A 17,795-nucleotide genomic window follows, 5' to 3' on the forward strand; every position below is an offset into this window, starting at 1 on the left:
ATGTAGACAGCAATATTTCTTTGTCATTGTTTATTAGAGCTTGGAGAGTTATGAATAACTTGGCAAGTTCAGAAATGAGATTTCATTGATTTCTCCCACTTTAAAAGGAAATCATACACACATGCACATGTCAAATTTGCTTTTTTATTTTTTTTTATTTTGCCACTAATAAAGTCAGGCTGGAATAGGTGTCCTTTCAGTGCTTAGGAAGTGTCCAGTACAGTGTGGCTCTTGTCCAAGCTTGGTCTCACTGGTATTTCAAGCCTGAAGGATGGAAGGCTACCCCAACTTCCCTGAAGAGAACATGTCACCAGCCTGGTAAAGTCAGAGGACTGCAAAGGAGCCAAAACAACTGGTAGGCCATGAAAAGAAAATTAATTTCATTTTACTTCTATTCATGAGGCACCTGGCAAACAGAAATACCCCTCAAACTTAGGAGACTTGTAGATACTTTCTTTTACTAAAGTTGGGGTTCTATCCATAACATAAGAGTTCAAAACTAACACTAAAATTAAAATAATTGTTGAGAAAGCCAGTGTGCTGATTATGCTGAAAAGCTGACCCTGTGAAAACACAGAGTGAGGACACCAAAGCATCCTAAGCTTGTTCCCACAGTGGCACCCTGGAGGCAGAGTTTTCAGCCAGTCCATACATGGGAACCTGAGGAACCCAACACTGGAACGTTTTACTCAGAGTTGTGTAATAGCATTCCCAATTTTGCATTTCACATCCACACCCTCTCCAGAGAGAAAAGAGCTGACATAGAGAGTCTAGACCACTCCCCTGCAGTTTGCAAAGGAATAATGGCACTTCTGCTGTCACTCCTACTGTCCAGAAACAAAACTTCCCGTAAGGGAAGTGTGAAACTGGAGCTCTCCTCCAGGGACAGCAGGCAGGGCAGGTGCAGGGTGCAGTGACTGTACTCCCACTGCCATTCAGAAGCTCTGCAGGAACTGTCCCAGACTTCCTTCATTTTGGCTGACCTTACACAAGGCACAGTCTTGAGTAACAACTGAGACCCCTCAAACCCCCAGAGAGCCCTGTTGCAGACAAACAGAGTTTGAAATCCTACTGCAGTTTGTCCTGATGTCAAAGGAACCTTTGTATCACAGCTCACTCCTTAAAAAGTGTTCCTTTTATTGACAAGTCAGTGGTTGAAATGTAATAAATACTAAACCAACCTTACCCATCATACACAATGGATCAGTTGGATTTTTGGCTTCAGGAAATGTGTGGGCAAGTGACCACACCATTCACAGTTGTGCACACAAATCACCTGGATTGCAGTTCACAGTTGAAAGGATGTGATTACACACCACAGCTTAAATGAAACTGGTGGCTTATGAAACTTCATCATGGGATTTCAGATATATTGGCTTAGAAATCTTCCTTAACTTTTCCTGGTGTCGCAATGTACGGCCTTGTTTGTGGGCAAGGCCCATGGGAGGCAGATGGATCTGGAAAAGAAAACCCCACCAGTTAGGTGCATGTTGGGAAAAAAAATACAGACTAAGTTTCACTGAGTTTGGAATCATTTCTTCACACTTTGGAGAGGGTAACTCTATTGTCTCAAGCCAGGTTATTAGATTCCTAGGAGGAGCACTCTGAGGAGTGATTAGTGGTGTAACTTTCAGAACTAATTGGTGGTGTAACTATGATAGAACTAATTGTTCTGTTTATTAAAATCCCATATATTTTAGGCCTTAATAAAATCCTATATATGCAAGGCCTTAGTAACTTTGTTTTGCAGCTTGGTATCACACAGCAATGACACCTGATGAAACAGGATTGCTGACAATGTTCCAGAACAGCATGAACTAGAAACCCTAAAAATTCTTGAGTAATGTCTTGAATCACTGTGTGATTTATTCATACCTACTTAACAAGTTACAAAATAACCCCAAACTGTATGTACTGAAAGGCTGCCTTTTCACTGTCATGATTATATATATATGGCACATTAAAATGCACACTCAATGTCATTGACTCCATAAGCAGAAGGAGCAATAGGTGACAGACTCTTCCTTTGACTGACAAAGCCTTTATATTTCATAAGACTGTTAGTGGGAATCATGCAGCTGTAGCCCTGAAATGACTGAAAAATGTAGGTGGCAGCAGTCAGGTGTTACTGTTGCTGAGGCTGTCATCCTGTGAGATGGGTGTTTAGGTGCAAATAGTAGTAAAAGCACCGACTAAAGCAGCAGTAGAGATTTCTAGAATCTGAAAAATAACAATCATCCCGTTTGTCTGAGAGAGCAGATCATTTGGGATTTTGAAACCACTGCAGAGCACCCATTTTAGGCCCATTTTTAGGAACATTGTTTGCCAGCTGTGTACTGCCATTCTGTATACTGAAACAGATGGTAACAGTGACCATAGTCTAGGAAAACATCTGATAAAGATACAATTTAATTTGGACCATGACTGCCTTGATAAGGGAACTGTAGATGTGAAAATAAACTCATCAACAGGAGTAGAGAGGATGCCTCTCTGGGAGGCAGCATAAAGAATTATTGACAGAAGTGACTGGGCAGTGAGGAAACTGTACTGAATGGTGCACTAGAAAACTTTGCTGCAAATTCCAGCATCTCAGTAATCTCAGACATGTTCTTCAGAGGCAGCAACACAGAGAGGTATTTCATAAAACCTGATTTGTGACCAGGAGAACAGTTAACAGTAATATAGGCTATAAAAAATTATTGTACCTATGGCAGATGTAATTAGGTATTTTTATTCTCTCATTCCCTTCTATTATTTGATTCCATTACCATGTTTCTCTATATTCATTGGTTGGCTAAATATTCAGAGGCCTTGGGAGTTTAGTTTATGCAACTCCCTTTAGACTTTGACTCCTTATTTTGAGAAGAAATTCTCCAATTTACAGTGAAAGACAGAGAACATCTCAATGTACATTTGGCTCTGCTTTAGCATACATTTAAATGCCAGCTCATCTAAAAATGCAGTGCAGTGAGAGTGATGGAAACTGATGGTGCTGTTGTACAGGGAAAGCTCAGCAGGTATCAGTGAAGGCTTTGTGATTTATACTCACAGGTCTCGGGTAGGGGATGTTATAGTGAAGTCCAATTTCTATTCTTGCCTCACATTCTTCTATGCACTGCTTAATCAGCTTTGGATCTGTCACCTGGGATGATCAGACAAACAAGTGTTTTATAGGAGTACAGTAATTAGCAACTGGAAGCTCAAGTGTAAATGATGCCCAGCATGTGGCTTTCCTTAGCTTCTTTTGGCAAACTCAAGGATACAATGAATTTTATTTTCACACCCATAAAAGGCATCATTGGTATTTTCCTGGACTCAGCAGTTCTGGGCTTGATGGTGCTGAATGTTAACGCCCAGAGGCTGTGAGGACTGAGGCTGCAGAAGGAGTTTTTTACCCAAACATGGTATATTCTCTGTAAAAAGACAATAGACATGTAAACTACCACTACATCTATGAAAAAACCACGCTCATCTGTTCATCACTCTGCAAGGTCACCAGGGAAGAAAGGAAAGACACTGCTTGGTGTGCATTCTGTTATCATCCTATCCAGAAACTCTCTTTGAAGTGAGAAATGTGGTGTGAATTATGACTTAAATTCATTTTTTTGATTTTGCATTACTTCAATTTAATCCCAGACCAATATGGGATATAAATAAGTGTTGTGATCTTGAATTACAAGAAGGGTCTTTGATTACCAGGGTTTGAAATTTCTTCCTTAAGAAAAAAATTAAAGTGCTTCTTTTAAAAGAAGTGCCAATAATTGCTGCTTTGAAAAGAAAAAAAGAAGCTGCTGAGTTCTGTTTGCCATTGCATGGGTAATGATACACTTAGCTAACTTTGTAAAGATCAAAAGCTGCTTCAATTACACAAGCAGTATCTTTGGAATTTAATTTTTTCTTGGCACTTTTTTACTGAAAAAAGACCTTTTAGACTTCTACAGTAGTTAATGAAGAGCTGAAATGGTTTGAGTTTTCTCAGGGATGATATTTAAACTGTAACCCAAATACACCAGCATTTAAGGTGAATGAAATTTTGGGAACTGAACCCTTAGATTCCTCTCTTAGCTTCCAACCCCAGAGTGCAAAGAGCAGGACAAGAGTAATTTGGAAATTCAGCACCATGAGGACACTCACGTTTCTGTTTTTTTGGAATAATGTTCTGGCTTCATTTCTGATGTACTCCTTCTCCCTCATGGTGTCCTCTGTGTGTCCTGATGCCGACTGCCAGGTTCTGGCTATTCGCAAAACCCTGCGGTAAAGGCCGAGAACTTCCTGTCGAGTTGCTGGGGTCATCTAGAAACACAAGACAAGACAAAGTCCCCAACACGTGCATGGACATTTGAGGTGCCAAAAGGCCTGGTTTGAAAAGGAAGTGAGTTTTTTGGGAGTTTGTGGTCAAACCAATCAGTGCTGAAACTTGAATATTTGGACATCTGTTCACACCATTAAATTAATTTAAAAATATTTCTGCCATCCAAAGATATGCTGAGCTATATGAAAAAACCCTGAAATGGCTGTAAAGAATAATTAGCTGTGGAAAGTTGAAGACTCAGTCCAGCAAAGTATTTATATAGATACTTAAATCTATCTCCATTCAAACAGCTTGAGCTCTTGCTCAAAGTTCAGCACTTGGTTTAGTGCTTTGCTGAATCAAGCCTGGTACAAGAATGCCTGGGTTCTGTTTCACCGATGTTTTGCAACAGACATTGGGCAAGTCACCGAAACTCGACACATCCCCCTTCCTGAGACATTGTTGTACCAATGCTGACCCTATCTTTGCAAATCTGTGAATGAAATACATGTTAAAATCACCACAATATTGCTGAAAACTTGTATAGGCTCCAGGGGCTGAGAGGCTTATTTGTGATACCATGGCAGTAATGATTCAGCTGGAGTTTGAAGTGATGAAAAGGTGATGAAAGCTATTTTATCTAAGCACTCAGGAGAGGCAGACTAACTGTGGATTTAGGAAACTCCTGAATGCCTTGATTTTCAGAGAGCTGTGAACCTGCTGAGCCCACTGAATCAGCCTCCAGGTGTGCTAAGACTATTTGTCAGAAGAAAGAATGAAATCTTACTCTTGCTTTATGTAAATGAGTATTTTATCATGTAACTGGTTACATGTTTCATGACAGACCACAACTATCCCTGAGACAAATCCACTTCTGGATGACAGAATTTCAGTAATTAATTAAATTAGCAGAAACAATGACTTGTGCTGCAGGGGCAGTGCAGCTGTGAGAGGCACCTCACTCACTGTGCCAGAGGAAGGTGCAGCAGCACTGCCAAGTGAGTACATGGATGCAATGAGGAACAAGTGTCAGGGACAGGACATTATCTGACTATCAGGATCCACTTGCCAACCTGGAGCTCTAATTACTGTGGGTGAATCTACCCTGCAATCAGACCTGTGTGCTGGGAAAGGACAGTTTGGAGCAGAGTAACTCAGCCTGACCTTCCCCCTGGAGGGAGCACACTCTTGGCCATGAGGAAAAGCTGCTTCCTAATGCAGCACCCAGAATTTGGCAGTGTGCTCAAATCCCTGCAGTCTGTGGCAATTCCTGGGATTCTGGGTTGTAAAAGAGGGGCCAGAGCCAAAGGCCTCTCAGGCTGTTCTTGAGCTCCAGCACAGTGGCTGACCAGAACCAGCTCCTGTGGCTCCTGACCCTCTTTCCCTCACCAAAGTTGGAATTACAGATGCTAACCTGAACACAGGATTTGGCTCGTGGTTCTTTTTCATAAAAAATCCTGAACTGTAAATTCCTAGCCTTATCTTAACTGTTACTGTCATCTAAAGACCTTTCATAATTTCAAAACCTATTTTTCTCTGATTCTTAAGAGCGAATATTTTTGTTTTGCTATTTGTATTTTAACACGTTTAACCAATCATATATTTTTCCCCCAGATATAAAATTATTCTTCCTACACAGCAGAAAGTACTTCTAGTAAATGTTTATAGTATTTCTAGGAAATGAATTCCACAATAATATAACTAGGTAGTCCCAGCTCATCAAACAGCTTGGAGTAAGTGCTTCACTTTATCCACTCTAGAGCTCCATTTCAGGCAGTGAAATCAGTCAGACACGAAGGCCCAGATGTACCTGTATCTGAAAAATCACTGCTTCCCCCTGCTAGGTGCGTATTTTGTACAGAAAAACAGTTCAGTTACAAGGGTTAACTCAGCACAAGCAGAGTCACAAATCCCGTTCTCACCTAGAGCCTCTCCTGACTTCCCTCCTCTGCTTTTATCTGAAGGTGTCACCTCTGAGAAGCTGAAAACAGGTTAGGTTTTCATGTAATCCATAGAGAAAATAAAAGGAACAATGCTGGGGGTAAAAATGTTTAAAATGCAGGTTTCAATTCTGATCTATGCATCAGACAATTTCCTAAGTGACAGTTTGGGACAGCACATGCCCTTTGTTCAGAGCTGACCACACCTGCTGCCCTTGGGTTTTAGGCATTCTTGAATCTGTTCAGAAAGATTTTATTGAAAACTCTAGAACCAGCAATTAATTTCCCCACCAGTTGCTCCCCCTCCCCCACCTACAACTCAGTCTTTCCTTCTTTACTCCTCTGTGCTGGAATTGCTACAGAACTGTGGAGCCCCTCACCATGGGCTGCCCTTCTGCATTCCTGCTCTCCTTCCCACATAGGCTGGATGATGTAAGAGACATTAAGCAGCTACTCATCTCTACTCAGCAACCAGCTGCTCCCAGGGCTCATTTAGTCAACAATTATCATTACAGACCTGCTCATAGGCCATTTCTGCAAAGATACATAAATGAAGGTATGAGGAGCCCTTTGCAGATTGAGGACTTCTGTCTATGATAGGAGAGGATGAGAGCAAATAAGACAAAATTCAAAGCCTGGGTCAGATTCTGATCTGAGTGGGAGTATAAATAGGGAGTAATTCCACTGAGAGCAAAATTACTTCCAACTTAAAATGTTGTAAATGAGATTGGAATTTTTCCTTTGGTATAAACAGTGCCCACACTGACAGAAATGTAAGTGATGGTACAAGTCATGTATCAGGTGCAATTTCATCAAGTGACACCACTTGTATTAGTTTTGTGGGTGTGCAAAATGATTCTGAGTGGGATAGAAAGGAAGATAAGGGAGGCTTTCATGTCCTTGTACTTACTCATCTTTCAACTTACATCTTTGGCATTTAAATCATAATTATATTTCACATCTCTGGAATGCTAAGTGGATGTTACACCACTTTCCCACTAACACCCATCTTGTGGTAGTCACACCCATTGTTTAACTTCTGCCACCCTTCATTTTACTGCAGCGTGCAGCCCACAGAGGTTAACCACAGGCGTTTCTGGCAGAAAGCACAGGGCTATTGTATTAGCTGAGCAAATTTCGGCTGTTCACTGCCACAAAGCAAACCGGGAGAGGTCAGAGGGGGCTGTGCCAGTGGGGAACAGAGGAGGTCGCAGCTGGGAGCCAGCGCTGCAGTCTGGGCTCTGGAGGGAGCCGAGCGCTGCCTCCCAGAGGAGCCCTGCTGGGTGTGGGCAGAGCCGGTCCCACACACCCCCCTGATCAATCAGGCACCTGAAACCTCCCATTGTACCAAACTCCAAAGGAGATCTGAGCGCTTAATGGCTCACTGCATGGCTCACGTGCAAACTTTTATCACTGTTAATTAAAACAAATAGTCCCTCCTTTGGATTGTTAGATGCTTGACCCAAAAGTTCAGTAATCTGAATAATCAATGAAACACCAGTCTTATTTTGCTATTTGCAGACTTGTCTAGAATTTAAACTAAAAGTTCATATAAAAATAATGAAAGGAATCTGCCAAGTGCACTATGCAGTGACCCCAGGAGTGCAGTGCCAGAGCACAGCCAGGACAGCAGACAGGCTGCACCAGGACTGACTGCAGATCCAGGAGCAGCTGAACCTCAGCTGCTGCCCAGCAGGGATGCTTGCCTGGGAACACATGTCCAGCACCCTCCTCCTCTGCACAGCTCCTTTGGTGAAGCTGTAAGTCTATTTTATTTCATCCTGTCTTCTCAAATCAAGCATTAGCTACTCACTTTAAGCACAAAATCTGCCAGCAATGAGTACATAGAGGATTTTAGGAAATAAAGGTTGAAAGGAAGAGCCCATGGGGAAAAAAGGGATTTTAAAACAATTGATCTCTTCTTTCACACCCCAGCTAACTGGGGCACATGTTAGTAAAACACACCTAGTGCTGGTGCTGAAAGTGGGTTTGTTCAGGGGACAAGGGGAACAAAACTCTGCATGAAATAATTTGAAAAGGCAGCTTTGAGCTTCTAAGATGTAAAATGTTTTATTTAGCAGCAACACAACTTCTATTTGACAGCTGGTTTGCTACTGGCAAGGAGTCTGAAGACACAGCGACAAAGTGCTGGGCTGACTGCCTTCCAAATGAAACTGTGCTCACATCCCTGTTACTGAATAAATGATGCCATTCAAGACCCTGGTGTATCAACACTGTAGTAGGGAACAGCCCCATGTTCATACCATGTGCCCACAATCCAGTCTGTATGCCAATCTACAGCTCCTATGTTCAAATGCCCTCTCTGGCTAATGTTTATTTAAAGATATCCAGAAAAATTCACATATCTGGGGATTTTTAAAGGAGTTAAATGATGCCACTTAGCTAAAAAGTGACCTGCAGTCTCTCTCCTGCTGCTAATGCAGCAGATAATCAATCATTCCTTTCAGAGCTCTCCACAGCACAGAGGTCAGTAATCCATATTCATCTTTCATGCAAGTCTGCCACTATGAGTCTGTGGCTCCTCAGGCAGCAGTGTGGTTGGGCTGTCATTTCCTTGAGGGACAACAACTGAGACAATGAGTTCCTGTGGCACAGGGGGCAGAGAAGGGGTCACAGGCTCCTGTGAGAGCTGGATAGGTCACATGCCTTCCAGCAATATTAAGTTTCAAAATCTAGTTTCCACAGAAGTAATTTTGTCTTCTTTTACTGAAATCAATGACTCAGTGGCCTGTGACAATACCCTGCAAACACTGACCACACATGGCTGCAGTATGTACTGGCAAAATGAAAATTTCATTTGATTTTCATTCTTGATTGAACATTCATAACTTTTTTTTAAAGATTCAGACAAACCCAAATCCTAGCAAAACCTCAATCACAGCTAAAGTATTCCATCTCCACGTGGTGAAAAATGACTAGAATGAAAGATCATGTTCTTCCATGATGGTGTTACATCCTCATTTCTACCAGTGACACAAGCCTGTAAATTTCCAGACATTCCCATCAATTTGACTCAAAGATTTATTTCTCACTCTTTCCATCTGCAATCATAAATATATGCAGATTTGATGAAAAAGAATGAAGTTACTGAACCAAGATATTCTGTAATGGTATCTAAAAGCAGGGAGACTTTCACAGGGTTTAGGATTTTCTCATGCCAGTGTCTTTCTGCTGGCAAACTGATCTGAAACCCTGATCAACACCTCTGAACCAGACTCCCTAAGTCATTGTACTCACATTGTTCATCAGCTGGGATGGGAACTCTGCTGTTCTATCTGTGCCTCAGATTTCTGACTGAACTTGGATCTCTTTTAAGCTTGCTTTTGCATATGGAGCAGTCTTTTGATCAGAAAAAGCAAACTGCATGCAAAGAGAATATAATTAAATAGTAAAAGCAAGGACATGGATTTTATCACTGTTTCCTATGTCAGTTCAAATAAGCCAATTTGCACAAAATTAAGGTTCTACAAAATTTTTTTCACTTGCATAAATAAAGGTGGAAACCCTTAACTAGTTGCTTTTGTTCACTGGGTTTTCATTCTCTTAGTCTGAGGTGGTCGAGGCATTGTCTGGTTTCAGCAGGACATACAGACTTGCCCTGGGAGTGCCTCCTGTGCTGCAGGAGCCTCAGGAAGAACAGAAATGCTGACTTAGCCTGTGGGAAGGGGGAAGGGAAACGAAAAAAGCTGCTTTACTTATTTCTGAGCTTTCTCATGAAAAGCACACAGTGTCCAGGTAAACTCAAAGCAATATGAACTTGCCTCCAGTCCTGTCCAACCCTGTTGTTCATGCTTTCATATAATTTTCTTCTCCTGTGTGTTTCGTTCTCTATTACTTCCAAGCAGAGAAAGATTTTAATGCAGAATGAGAAATTTAGCGGAGAAAATGAATTCTCAGCTATCCTTGGATGGCCGTGCTTATATAATATAGAAGCATACAGAAATATAACAACATAGACACAAGCTCCAGTATAGATTTATGCACCTTATTCATACCTTGGCTTCCAGCCAAATGCAACTGAATGCCCGAATAGAAATATTTCCCAGCATTAGAAATGCTCCCAAGCCCGAGAACAGGTATAAATATTAATGCTAGCAAAGACAAAATCCTCCCTGACCCTTTTCGTGCTTAATTCTGAGGGTCACTCAATGAAACTCATTGATAGACATGATTTTTAGTTGCTATTTGAGAACCACAGCACGGCTGTGGACATGGAGGGCTGTGAATCAGGTGAGTTATTAAAGACCTCTGAGCCCACCAAGTGCAGTGTGTGACCAAACACCACCCTGCCAACCAGGGCACGTCCAGGCTTTCCTTAACACTCCAGCACCAAAGTGGGCAGCCCATTCCCACCTCTAATCACCCTTTCTGTGATGGTCTTCCTCATGTCCAACCTAAACCACTGGCACAGCTTAAGACGCTGCCTTCTCCTGTGGGTCAGGGAGCACTGTGGGCACTGAGCACTGTGGGTCAATGATCCCTGGTGCCACAGACTGCTGTGGGTCGATGAAGGCTGAGGGCACCAAGGCCTGTGGACATTGAGCACTGTGGGCACTGGGGGCTTGGAGTGCTGTGGGTCAAAGACTGCTCTGAGTCAATGAGCACTGTGGGTCACATCACAGACTACTGTAGGTCAATGAGCCCTGTGGATCCCAAACATCTGTGGATCACTGAGCACTGTGGGTCACAGGCCACTGCAGGTCAATGATTCCTGTGGACCACAGACTGCTGTGGGTCATTGAGCCCTGCCCACACCGGGCGCCCCCCCAGCCGCTGCCATTGTCAAGATGGCGCTGCCGCTCCCCACAGCCTGGAAGCGCGCGGCCACTGGGGGGCGCTGTGGGTATGCAGCGCGTCCTTGCGCCCCCTGGCGGCCGGGGCGGCCTTGCCCCCGCAGCCCGGGGGAACCAACACGCCAAGCAGAGGGGGGGTAGGCCCACCGCACGCGCCTCCGGCCTTTCCCCTCCCTCTGCCCTCCCCGCGTGTACGCCCGCCTTCCCCCCCCCGTCCCCGCTTTACCTTGGTGCAGTCGCGCCGCGGCCCCGCCCCGCCGGGTGCCCCCGCTCCGGTGGGCGCGGGAGGCGCGAGCCGCCGCCTTCCCTGCCCTGCCCTCACCGCGCGTGCGGCGCCGCCCGCCCCGCCCCTCGCGCGCCACGTCACGGTACGTCACGGCACGTCACGGCGCGTCCGCCAGCTGAGCGCTCGCCCGGAAGTGATGCGGTGGAGGCAGAGCCGCTGGGCGCCGCGGAGGTGAGTGAATTGGACCGGAGCTCTTCCCGTCCGCCCGGGCTGCGGGGGAGCGCCGGGGGCGGCGCGGGGCTCGGCCGGGCTCAGCACGGCCCGGGCGACGCCGCGGGCGGCGGGGCTCGCCCGTGCCCGCCGCGGCCGGTTGTGCTCGGGGGGCCCCGCGCCGCCGCCCCCTCACGGCAGGGCCCCCCGAGGCGCAGCCCCGCAGCGCGGGGACAGCCCGCGGGAGCGGCCGCACGGGCGCTGCGCCGGTGCCGCGGGCGGGGCGGTCCCGGCGGGCGCTGCTCCGGGCGGTGCCGCTGGGTCCGTGCCCCGGGCCGTGCCCACCCGCGCTCATCGCCGTGCCCCGAGCGGCGCTGCCGCCTCCCCCCGCGCTTGGGCTCTCCGGGGTTTTTCCGTTCTGTGTCCGCCGCCTGCGGGCTCCCGGAGCGTCCCCGCCGTGGTCGGTGCGGGCGGCCCCGCAGCCCCCGGGCCGGGCAGAGCCGCTGCTTTGTTCGGGTGCGCTCCTGCCCAGCCTTCTCACGTGCCGCGCCACAACGTGAATGTTCGCCGTGTTTTCAGGGGAAAATAGAGAAATAAACTGTACAGCGATTTATTTCCTAGGCAGTTCTCGCCATCTGAACGTGCCCCCTTTGCACAGTCGCTTCTTTTTCCTGCTTCAGCTCTCCCTCCCTCCCCTGAGCGTGTTTACCTTTCCTGTGCAAGCTGCAATCTGCATTAATCACTCTCTGGGGCTGTGGTGGTACTAATAAGCTACTCATAACAACTTAAATTATAACTTGCATAATCAGTGTTTTGAGCAGATATTGGTTGGAAGAATATGCCTGTCCTATCAGTGCTGTGGTTGCTGGAAAGAATCATTGATTATCTTTTAAATAGTTAACACTGCTGATATGCTGCCCTTCAAAATGTTACATTGATAACTGAGCAGGCTGATGCCAAGTGTCAGAACACAGCATTGATCCAGAGCTGGTAACTTTTTTTGAATGACAGCGTCTGTCACATAATTTAAAGGGGTAATGAGTTAAGTGCTCTGAAAAGAAAGGGGGCATGGCTGTACAAACAGAAAGCACAGAGCTGCTCTACCTTTTTGAAAATCACAGGCCTCACTGGCATGGTGTGTATGTTTTTGAGAGAACTGTTGAGCAAAAGACGTTATCTAAACAAATTCTTTTGTGTTTAAAAACGTCTTTGTTAAACACTTTATGTGTAGCTACAGTACTAGTGCTTTATTTGGGCTACAGCAATAGGAGGAGAAAGTGTCTGAGTTCTTGTTTCCCTTGCCTGCATCTGAGCACTGCTGCGTGTTTCCCTGGTGAGAGATAATCCTCAGAACAGGAAACACAGTCCCTTAGTTAGGATTGCGTGTGAAAGTAAAGAGATCTCACCCCCCATGTCCTTGTCAGTGCTGTAGTCTGTCCTCAAAGTCTCCCCCACACAGGTGTGTTGTGGCAGTTTTGGAAAACATCCACTTTACATGATAGGCAGCTCACAGTCTAAAGCAAAGCTGTTCTGCACATCAGCAGAAAAAGGAGAGCTTGTGATCTGTGTTGAATTAGTTCAGATTAGCAAAGTGCAACTGGCTTTACAAACTTACTGCAAATACCAGCTCTGGTAATGATTTTTAAAACTGATTATTTCCTAATAGCAAGTTGTGTGTAGGCATGAATCCTGTAATTCTGTAAAAAAATAAAAAAGTAACACAACTAATAGCAGGGGAATTGCAGCTTTGGTACTACTTGGCTGCTTTCTTTGTGAGACTGACAGCCTCCAGTATGAGCTGCAATCAGCTCATAAAATCAGGATCTTCTAGGTGCCTTTTCTGCCCAGATTCTTGCTTTATTTTGAGGTTGAATGTTGTTGTGTTCACAGCAAATTCCCAATGATTTGTGTCAGTAGTTCTTATAATTTGTTGCTCTTGAAAATTTGTTAATAATTACATCTTGCTTCCATTTAGCATGAATTGTGTTGGAAAAAGACAATCACATGAAGGAGTGGCTTTGAGAGAAAACTAAGAGCAGCTCTTTTGGAACACCCTTATTGAAATTAATTGAAGAAATATATATTGAGCAAGAAGGGCTGCCAGACTGTGACAGACTTCTAAAATGTGTTCTGGCAAATTTGTGTGTGGATAAGGAAGAGGCTTGGTTCTGCTGCTTGCTTTGGTTCAGCTTAAGGAGCAGGAAGAAATCCTCAGTGTTGGGTGTGTGTATGGGGGCAGTGGGGTGCAAAGTAGGTGGAAAGGGGATGGAGGAAGAAGGAACTGACTTGGCTTCTACACTTGCATTTCCTCATGGCACAAAGGAATGCACAGAGTTTGGATGCAGAGATGCAGGGCTGCAGGTCAGGAGGAGTGAGAGTGCCCCAGCACTGCTCACATCTGCCCCTCACTGAAGCACTTGGATTTCTCTGCTGGTGCCAGGGAAATGTTGGTAAATTTAATTTAGGGCCTCTGAACACTATAAAATCCGTCATGATGGGGTTTTGGCAGTTTGTAAGAACTTGCAAATTGCAGAAACAATGTTATTGTTCCATTAGGCACTTGGGTCTGTGCGTGAATGTAACAGGAAAACTCTGCTCTGAGTAAAAAGAGACTATAAAAATAGAAGCATGCGGTATTAGAAAAACAGTCCTCTCTTTCATCCTCAAAACTAGAGAAGGAACTGAATATTGGTGGCCAGAATTCTTGGAAGGCTGAGAGAACAATCTATAACACTCGAGGGACTTGGTAGTCACAGGAAGATAAGAGGGAACCCCCTTAACAGTTCCATCAGAATTCCCTGCTTGGCTCCTTCTCTTTGGCTGCTTCTCCCTAGGGGTCTGCATCTTATCTCACTGCCTTCCTTTCCTCTATTTGCCTCTGACTAATGGGCTTTGTCTGCTGGTTACTGGAAGTCTAATAAGTTCTTTTGTCTCTTAACCCTTCCTCCTTTTTAAAAATACTAGATTAATGGCTGTAATGTTTTGCAGACTATCTGCATTGGTGACATGGATTAATTGTGTGCTTGACTCTTAAGTTACCCAGCAGTAATGACATAGTAACTTGACTTGAAACAATGGTAATTTCATGGCAAATGTTGCCTTCTGGTAAAGTGCCAACTGCAATTTACCCCCTGTAAACATGTGACACAAGTAAACTGGCTGTGCAGATTTTCTCTGTGTCTTCTGCACAGTAAGTTGTCTTTTGAAACACTCAGAGATCTCTCTTGTCTCCTCCCCCCCTTTCTTTTGACTCTCCCTTGAGTCAGGTAATTACAGATCTGGGCTGAAACCTTCCCAGGGAGGGATCAGGAAAGCCAGGACTTGCAGGCCTGCTCCATTGCTCACTGGCACCTTGGCTTCCCCTTCCCTGGGAGGGTTTGGGATGCACTGGGCTCTGGGTGAGTGAGCTGGAGAGCCAAGGGCAGCTCTGCTTGCCCCTGCACGAGTGCCAGTGCTCTCTGTGGTGATCCTGTGTGGCTTTGGTGTGATGGTGTGGTGATGTGTTTATATTCTGATCTCAGTGCTCACCATAACAGAATAAGAAATCAAAGCCTCTTGCCTAAAAGATAAGCTGAGAACTGACCCATTTAGGTCTCCATTTTATCCATGTGTCTTGGGGAGCTCTCTGGTCCAATGCTCTGCCTCTAAAGGAAGCAGAAAATCTGGATTTTAGTTAAAGGTTATTTCATTGCAATATTTTGCTGCTAGAAGAATGACAGTTAGGGGACTACTTAGATGTAAGTATTAAAGAACTCTTTCACAGAAGTAGCAATACTGTAGAGAAACCAGCAAAAGCATAGGTGGTGAGACAGGATTCCAGTAAAGAGAGTAAGCTCGTGTAATCTTCTAGTATCTCAGAAAGAATAGTGATAAATGCTGTTCTGTCTACAGCATCTGTTTTGTGAAAGACAAAACTTACTTTGCAAAATGTGAGAATGCTGTTCCTGACCTCCTGTCACAGTTTGTTATTCCCACAAAGTCAGACTGCCAGAGACAGTATGACAGTCATAGTTGTTTGTTGTCTCACTTTTCCTGTTTAGTGAACAGAAGTGGGGTTTTTTTTAACCAAAAGGATTATGTGCTCCTGAAATACACCAGTCTTATTTTTGCATCCGTGTAGTAGCAGAAAGTGACAGTTTTTAGTTCTTTCTTTCCTTTTTTTTTTTGTGTGGTGCTTTTTCTCCTGCAACTTTGGAATTTGTAATGCAGTCAGACTTATCCTTTTGTTTTAAAATTGAAAGGGAGGGAGAAAATCATCTTAGCACCTATGATTATGGGAGGCACATGTAGCTTAGTAATAGACTCCCAAACACAAATGTCCTAGCTCTTGGTTTTGGTCATGTGCTGACTGTTCAATATTTTCATTGCCAATGCATCTGTACAGAAAGCCTTGAGTATTCTGGATCAGCTATAAATGGGTGGCTGGAGTGCCAAGGGTCTGATGTATTTATTCCACTTCCAGCAGTTACCTGTGCTTGGAGTTAGTGATTGTGTCTCATGGAGCACAGGACAGACACCTGCACACCTGGTCTCTTGTGGGCACAGGATGTCAGGAGAAATCAAGAATATGTGAAAACTTATCAAAAACAAGTGTGTGTTGGTTGAAGCTGCCACCAGATTTCTCAAGGAGAGGTGAGAGGCTTTGTTACAACTGCTGACCAAGTCTGAGTGCTCAGAGGAGCTCCTTTGAAGCTGCTGATACAGTCAGCATCACAATACTGCAGCATCCTTGGTACAGCGGGAAATGTTGGTGTTGTTCACTGAAATAGGGAAGTTGGAAATCAAATCAGGAGAGAGAATTAGGGTTCTGCAGGTGGCTGTGTGTATTTTGTGCTTTAGAAACTGCAGTTTGAAAATCCAAGCATATGCTCTTAAGGCACTTTCATATGTCAGTGCTTTCACTTAGAACAATTTGTTGTACATAACTTAGATATGATTCCAGTATTTCTGTGGTCAGCTGGTACTGAAGTTCCTACACAACTGTGTGCAGTGAGTGATTCTTTTGGCTGGCAGCCTGTAAACTGTGTTACACCCCCTGAGACGCCAGTGGGCCTTCTGTAAATTCCTTATGAGCATCTGCTGCCAGCAGGGATCTTATGAGGTGGTCTGGCTCTTGTCTTCAGACTGTCCCTGCAGGGTTAGGTGCTGTGTGGGCACTGCTCTCACTGCTGCTTTCTGCTGGAGAAGGGAGACTGATAGCCAGAGCTGCTGGAAGGGCTTCCTTTTCTTGTGTGACTGCTGGCTTTTCTTCATTGTTGAGAACAGCAAGAAATGTGAAGTTATTAACTTACTACAATTAGTTTAAAGCATATCCTATTATTACAGGAGTCACTTATATATATCTGAATTATATTCAGCTGAATGTAATTGGTGAAGGCACCTCAGACACTTCAAAGTGAAATCTGATAGCTGAACTCAGTGTAGAAGAAAATCTGTGCACACTTAGCTCAGTTTAAAAGTAAATGTTTTTCTTTCCATAGCCAAGTAGATTGCAGACTGAGGTGGTTTTTCAAAGTTATTCTGGTTTGGCTGCAGAGAGTTGCAATTTTCTGTAGGTTAATTTGCAGAATGGATTGAGCCAGGGTAAGGTAAATATTTGTAGCACAGCTACTTTCAGATGCTTTCAGTGGGATGCATCTCTGTCAAATACCCAGGGGCTGTGGGTTTTTTTGGTCCCATAATCTGCAGTTTTGCTGTAGAGGTGTGAGCTGGTTGTGTCAGCACAGAGTAGCTCTTCCCCTGGCATGAGCTGCTTTAATTATTCATAATACATACTGAGGTGTTAAAGGTCTGTCATGCTGTGCAAAAGTTACAGTGTACCCTGGAAAAATACTGAAGGATTATTCTTTTACAACCCTTTGCACATGAAAAGGGAAGAAACACACAAACTCTCATTCGAAGATTATTTGCTTGTTTTGTACATGCTGGACCTTTTATGGCCTTTGACAAGGATCCTGAGGGAGAAAGGGAATATTGGTAGTTTTAAAATGGATGGAGATAAATTGCTCAGTGACTGAACCTTTGTTTTTTGAAGGTGGTTGAATTATGTGCAGTGAAATAAATGAGTCTGTTCATGTCTGAGTGTGTATGAGGTAGGGAATTGAATGGAATCTGATTTGGGTTCTGGTTTCAGGTTTACTTAAAACTGATGGCATGATCTTGAACAGATCTGTTATTTGGCTGTCTTGATTTCCCCTCTGCCCATTGTCTTGCTCATAGCTTAAATAGACTTCTCAAAACAAGTACTGCTGCTGCTTGAATTAGTTCATTAATTTATTTACATTACAAAGCACCTGAAGGCACCCTGCTAAAAT

The 17,795-nt window shown here is 44.4% G+C and overlaps 2 protein-coding genes across 5 annotated transcripts in view; one reads left to right on the forward strand and one right to left on the reverse strand.

The window, feature by feature from the left end:
* Positions 1-11,405, reverse strand: LYRM1 (LYR motif containing 1). 4 transcript variants are annotated; one of them, XR_012582918.1, is made up of 5 exons: positions 11,272-11,405; positions 4,135-4,293; positions 3,050-3,142; positions 1,187-1,457; positions 1-315 (listed from the first exon to the last, which is right to left on the reverse strand). XR_012582918.1 is itself a non-coding variant. In XM_074552928.1 (4 exons), the coding sequence occupies exons 2-4, from the start codon at positions 4,291-4,293 to the stop codon at positions 1,341-1,343; spliced, it is 369 nt and encodes a 122-aa protein (XP_074409029.1). In that variant the 5' UTR covers positions 11,272-11,405; the 3' UTR covers positions 1,118-1,340. The 4 variants fall into 4 exon arrangements, 1 of the variants encoding a protein (XP_074409029.1); XR_012582917.1 differs by having other exon boundaries at positions 1-332; XR_012582916.1 differs by having other exon boundaries at positions 1-352.
* The window catches only part of DCUN1D3 (defective in cullin neddylation 1 domain containing 3), a 19,288-nt gene continuing 12,854 nt past the window's right edge, over positions 11,362-17,795 (forward strand). The window contains exon 1 of the mRNA XM_074552927.1: positions 11,362-11,502. The gene's annotated coding sequence lies outside the window, so the exon portion shown is untranslated. The remainder of the gene's footprint in view (positions 11,503-17,795) is intronic.

The sequence above is a fragment of the Zonotrichia albicollis genome, chromosome 16, assembly GCF_047830755.1.
Source record: "Zonotrichia albicollis isolate bZonAlb1 chromosome 16, bZonAlb1.hap1, whole genome shotgun sequence".
NCBI classification, from domain to species: Eukaryota; Metazoa; Chordata; class Aves; order Passeriformes; family Passerellidae; genus Zonotrichia; species Zonotrichia albicollis.